This window comes from Zosterops lateralis (genome assembly GCF_965231275.1).
Source record: "Zosterops lateralis genome assembly, chromosome: 9".
In the NCBI taxonomy this organism is placed as follows: domain Eukaryota; kingdom Metazoa; phylum Chordata; class Aves; order Passeriformes; family Zosteropidae; genus Zosterops; species Zosterops lateralis.
The window spans coordinates 12,101,086-12,107,103 of record NC_139769.1 but is presented as its reverse complement, the minus strand read 5'-3'; the positions used below and the strand labels follow the sequence as shown (position 1 = coordinate 12,107,103).

Genomic DNA, 6,018 nt, shown 5'->3' with positions numbered 1-6,018 from the left:
TGCCTCCTCCCCCCGCGCGCCGGCCTCCCTTCGCCCCACGTGACTCCCCGGCCCTATCAGCAGCGTCTCCGAGCGCTCGCGCCTCCCGTGGAAACATCGCGATCTCACCCGCCCCCTGCAGGGTGGCCCCGGAGACCCCGCGGGGCCCGGCTGGGCGGGGCCGGGAGAAACGCCGCGAGCCTTCTCCGGCGTTCTCCGGCGCCCGCGATGAAATCCCGCCCGAGATCTCGCGAGGTTTCGGCGCGCTCCCCCCGAGCACGATGCCGCGCAGGAATGTGAAAGGCGCGCGCCCGCCGCCATTTTCTCTCTTTCTTGGCAGACGGCGGCAGCGGCCGGAGCGGCGCCGGGGCGGCCATGGCGGACTATTCCACGGTGCCCCCTCCTGCCGCGGGCGCGCCTGGGGGAGGCGGTGGCGGGGCTGGAGGAGTGAACGATGCCTTTAAAGACGCGCTGCAGAGGGCTAGGCAGGTGTGTGTGTGTGCGTGCGGCTCCATCGAATCAATGGGGCCCCGGGGCCCGGAGGCCGCGCTCTCGGAGCCGCGGGAACAGTGAGGGCGCTGCGCGCTCGGCCGCGGGGAGCGGGGGCCCCTCCGCCGGCGCGTGTGTGCTGGGGGGAGCTTTGTCCCGTCCCCACGCCCCCTTTGCGCCACCCGCCCGCCCTGGGCCGCGAGGTGTTTGTGGCTCCGCTCCGCCATCGTCCGCGAGCAGCGCCGGGATCGGCCCGCGGGGGTTTCGGTGAGAGGAGCGGCCCCGATGGCGGGGAGGCGAAGTCTCGGCGGGCGAGTAGCGGCGCGTTCTGGGCCCGGCGCGGCGCAGGGAACGCAGGGCGGCGGCCCCGGGCGCGGGCCGGGTTGTGGCGCCCGCGGCACCCGCAGCCCGCTCGGACCGGTCCGGCAGCGCCGCGGCCTGCGGAGCGCGGGCGGCCCTGGCGGAAGCGCTTTATTTATTCCGCAGTTTTATTTGTAGCTTCTGCACCACGGGCGATGTTTTCATCGCTTCTCAGGCGAAACGTTCGCCTCGTCTGTTAATGAGCGGTGGCGGTTTTGGCAGTATTTGAAGGCCCAGAGTAGTTGGGTTTGGGAATTGTTTGGTGAGGCCCTGCCGTGAGGTACCGCAGCGTTCCGCGACGAGCGCCTAGAGAAAGGAAATCCCCGTTCAGGAAAAAGGTTTTGGTGCTTAAAGGCCGAGTTCTCTTTAGGTTTGTTTTCCGTAGCCGAGGAAAATTTAGGAGACTGTGCTGTTGCAAGATGAGCACAAGTCTTTAAAACGTAAAAGAAAACCTCTACAAACAAAACTGGATTGGGTCGTCATTTAATTATTTGGGGTCACTTTAATGCGCATTGTTTCAATCTCTGAAATCTTCTAGAAGACGTGGAATAAACATGGGCCGAACTAATTCTTTTTTTCCTTGGCTCACATCTGCCTTTTGTTTAGATTGCAGCGAAAATTGGAGGAGATGCTGGCACAGCAATGAATTCAAACGACTACGGTTACGGAGGGCAGAAAAGACCTCTTGAGGATGGAGGTACGCATTCATTCCTGCTGCATTTGTTTTTGTGAAGTATGGCTACTGTGCCAGAAAGATTGCAGGTGATGTTTTTGTTTATGGATTTGGTTTTTTTTTTCCATAGCAGAGCATTTAATGCGTTTTGTTCTCCTCATAGATCATGACGTATTTTTTCATTTTCAGTTTAGTGGGAATGTTTTAAACCATTGTGCTCTAACCTGAAGTGAGTGTAAGCCTATTTTACAGTATTTTAAATGTGGTTTAAGTGCTGCAAATAAAAAAATTGCATGCTGGGGAAAGGGACAGAAATACTCTGGTTGCAAAATACTTACGCAGGTGTCATTGAAGTCTCTCGTGGTTGTGTGGGATTGGTTACAACCTGTAAATTACGATGAGAGCAGGAAGTGCTCCTGATGCTTGATTGTTTCATTGACTGTTTTACAGTACTGTTTAAAATAAAAGTATTAATGCATTTCATTGTAAAAGCATAGGACTTAAACGCAGGAAAATAAATTTTCTACCTTGAGGACACTTTTGTGTAGTCTCATAGTTCCGCCTACAGCGTGTGTGAACCCTGATAAGATCATACTGAAATCTTCTGACTTGTTGCAGCTTTTTGGATTTGCCTTACACTGCAGTAAAGTTTTCTCCTGAAACGTGTCTGTGTCGTCTTCTGTCTCTTATGGAGCATCCACTTTGAACTTAACAGGGTTTGATATGATTGGTATACACACAAAATCTTAGCTAAGTTGCAGGAAGAAATCCTTGAGCTTGCTGAAATGTTCTCATAGGTCTCACAAAAGAGAAATGCCTTTTTTTTCCTTGAAGAGGATTGAAACTCAGTCTACAGAATGTAACTAAGGCTTTATATCAGGAGTTCTTGTGTCCTACAGTAAAGGTTTTTTTTCTATTAAAGGTGAGGTTTTTAATATACAAAAATGAGCTAATGATGCTTCAGATGATATATGTAATGTATTCTTTTTATTTTATGTGTAGATGGCTCTTGGACAAGTCCGAGCAGTACAACACACTGGGAGGGAATGCCCTCTCCTTTTAAAGGCAGGAATTTTTATTTATTACCTGTGTTTAGTATGTAAACATGACATAAACTAGTGGATCTTTCTGGATTGACACAAATATTTCTTGGAATATGTGGCTCAGTTTTTGCTGCACATAAATTACGGTGGCTCATATGGCCTTTATTTTGGGGTGGGAAGGAAGCATCTGAAGTATTATCTTTTCAGACATAGGTTCATGATGCCTTTTATTTCTCTACTGTACAGAAAGGATTTTGACAGCAGTGATGTAGTTGCTTTGATTCTGCTTTTTGTTGTTGTTTTTGAGGTTTTATGCTATGAAATGCTTGATATTTGGATAGGGATTTCATATCAACATTCAGATTGAGATCGAGATTGCATTGCCATGTGATACTGTTGTATTTTCAGACGTTTGGTCTAGATTTGTGGTCATTGTCAGAACTATTGTTTTAAGTTATTGTTGATTTTTGTATGGATTTGATTTTTTTTTCTTTTTTTTTACTATAGAAGCATCATTAGCTTGAGCAGCCAACAAGGCTCAACTTTGTTCCTTATCTTAGTTGAGTTTCAGTGACTGGGTATCTGTGAGCTCTCTACATACAGTGCGTTCTGAAAGCTGCCTTTTGTTAAACTGAATAGATACATGGAGAAACCTAACATCTTTTCAGCTATACTAACCAAGTGCTGAGCGTTCGTGAGATTCTTTCTTTTATTCAGATGATCAACTCCCTGAAATTGGAGGAGAAAAAAGAAAGAAAGGAAAAAAAGGGGGGGCTAAAATACACTGGAAATTTACTATTCACATTAAAGGTTTAAACACTTCCTGAATTTCTTGGCCAAAAAAATTTAAAAAATCTTAATTTTGCAGATCAACCAGATGCTAAGAAAGTTGCTCCCCAGAATGACTGTAAGTAATTTTCATTTTGTTGCCAAAAAAACCTAAACAAGTGTAGCATTGTCAGAACAACAGTTTGAAAGTGTTCTGGTAGGTGACGCTTGAATAAGTAAGATCCAGAAAATGGCTGGGGGTTTATGTGTTACTTTGTCAAACAATGGGAGTCTGCTTGGTAAAACTGACAGCGGTAGTAGCAACAGTTGACAGTCTATAATTTTCAAACCTTTTGATAATGCTTCTTAAAAGTGAACTTGGACAAAGGTTTGATACAATTGAGTTTTGTTATCAAAGGAGAAGCTTAGTTGTAAGCTGTACCACTCGTTTAAATTTAATTTTAACGATGTTTGTTTATAGCTTTTGGAAATCAGCTACCACCGATGCATCAGCAGCAAAGGTAAGAGCTACACTACATCTTATGTAGGATTTTTATTGAAATCAAGCAGTTTTTCTAAAAAAGTGGTATCAGCGCATGAAGCATTTATTTTGTCTTTGTGTGATCTGTTGAAATGTAGCTTTAGCAAGTCCCAAGTCAGACATGAAGATGGACCTACATTGCTCTTTCTTCCTTTCTCCATGGCCTAGGTTGTGGATTGAACTTAATGAAAAGAAAATGCGTTGGCTGGCTCTTACTCTTTCAGCATAGGTAGCATAGCTAAAAGCTGGAAGCAGATCTGAAGAGAAAGGGGGTGATGCCATCTTGTAAACAAAAATAAAGCTGAGTGACCTAAGAACAAATAAAATAATTCAGACTTCGTACAGAGTATTACTCAGCTGCATTTGTTACAACTTCATTGTTTTCTTCACTCAATTCTTACCTAAACAGCCAGATCCAACTTATATTCTTATACTTGGGACAGTTCTGAGATACCAAAATTTCTAACATCCTTTGATGGATATACAAAAGAAACTTTGAATGCTACAGTAGCCTTTTCTGTGCTGTACATTTGTTAGTTAAGAGGGTGAAGGAAAACTTTTGACTGATTTGTATGACACTTGAACCTTTTGTGTCATTTCTGTGTGTTGTCAGCTTACCTAGAACTGTGCTTGCATAATGACTTTTAAAGTTAATGGGAGGCAAGCAAGCCAGGGTGTTGGTGGGACAGTAGCTTGCTTTAGTTTCATGGAGGATAAACATAAATGTAATGCTGGTTTGGTCCCTGGATGGTCACGTCTTTTGTTTAACATTGGCTGTAGGTCTGTGATGACAGAGGAGTACAAGGTTCCAGATGGGATGGTTGGATTCAGTAAGTAGTGTGGGTGTGCTCTTGTAGTATGGTGGGGGATGTTAGCAGATGCTGTTAATACAAATAATCTTTCTGTATTTTCTTTATCCAAGTAATTGGCAGAGGTGGAGAGCAGATCTCACGCATACAGCAGGAGTCTGGCTGTAAAATACAGATTGCACCTGGTAATTATTTGGGGGGGAGTTAACTTGTCTGTCTGGGGGGAATGTAGGGTGGTTGGTGGGAAGTCCAGAAGTTCATTGCTTCTTATTGCCTGGACCTTTACTTAAGATACAGGTTAATTCTTTGTGCTAATCATGGCTATGATGGGCTAAAGAAATGCAAAATAGGATACACTAATTATTCTGCTTAATTGAATATGAAATCTAGTGGTTTGTATATTATGATTAATTTCATAATCCCTTTCTAACTTGACGCTACTGATAAGTTTTTTTGTTTTGTGATTGCAGATAGTGGAGGCCTGCCTGAAAGATCATGTATGCTAACTGGAACACCAGAGTCTGTTCAGTAAGTATTTTTAACTGATGTCATGATTTTATGCTAATGGCAGCTGACCTGACACATGTGGTGAATATATACTTGCTTTTGTCCAACGTTGTGGTGGTGGTTGGAGGTACTAATGTCCTTACTTTGCATGCTGAATCAAGCAGCAGCTTTTGTTCAGAATTAAAGTTTGATGAATGTAACTATATTCAGGGACCTTGAGGAGGTAACTTCATAACATATATTTGGTGAAGGACCACCTTTTTTATTCCAATGTTGGAGTGGTTTTATTATTTTGCAGTTAGTTTCCTAATTTACTTTAGCAGATTGATTGAGATTGCTTCATATTTCTTAGTGATTTTTTGCAGAAACTTTTCAAATTAAAAGTACTGCCAAGGAGAATAGGTGTGGGCAAGTGATACTTGCAGCAGTAAGTATTATAAATATGTATTTTCTTTCACAGGTCAGCAAAAAGGTTACTTGATCAGATAGTTGAAAAGGGAAGACCTACACCTGGATTTCATCATGGTGATGGACCTGGAAATGCAGTCCAAGAAATTATGATTCCAGCAAGTAAAGCAGGATTAGTTATTGGGAAAGGTGGAGAGACAATTAAACAGTTACAGGTATATATGTATTTTCTTTTAAATATGATAATACTGAACCGGAATTTGAATGAGTATTGACCTCCCTTTTGTCAAATAGGAGCGGGCAGGTGTCAAAATGGTCATGATTCAAGATGGTCCACAGAACACTGGTGCAGACAAACCCCTTAGGATAACTGGAGACCCTTATAAAGTTCAGGTAAGGAGTGCCTCACAATTCAGAGCACTTTCAAATCCGTTCTGATGT

At 43.9% G+C, this 6,018-nt stretch overlaps 1 protein-coding gene across 14 annotated transcripts in view; it reads left to right on the top strand.

The window, feature by feature from the left end:
• The first annotated feature begins 308 nt into the window (after positions 1–308).
• The window catches only part of FUBP1 (far upstream element binding protein 1), a 33,331-nt gene continuing 27,621 nt past the window's right edge, over positions 309–6,018 (top strand). For 13 of the 14 annotated variants that reach the window (XR_014590728.1, XR_014590729.1, XR_014590730.1 and 10 more), the window contains exons 1-9: positions 309–468; positions 1,435–1,525; positions 3,413–3,451; positions 3,794–3,833; positions 4,634–4,683; positions 4,776–4,847; positions 5,133–5,190; positions 5,630–5,792; positions 5,872–5,970. Coding sequence is in view for 8 of the 14 variants with exons in the window: in XM_083867772.1 (XP_083723898.1) it covers positions 355–468; positions 1,435–1,525; positions 3,413–3,451; positions 3,794–3,833; positions 4,634–4,683; positions 4,776–4,847; positions 5,133–5,190; positions 5,630–5,792; positions 5,872–5,970 (726 nt within the window). In the remaining 6 variants the exon portion in view is untranslated. Of the gene's footprint in view, positions 469–1,434; positions 1,526–2,503; positions 2,567–3,412; positions 3,452–3,793; positions 3,834–4,633; positions 4,684–4,775; positions 4,848–5,132; positions 5,191–5,629; positions 5,793–5,871; positions 5,971–6,018 lie in introns of all 14 variants that reach the window. The other variant, XM_083867775.1, reaches the window with a different exon arrangement.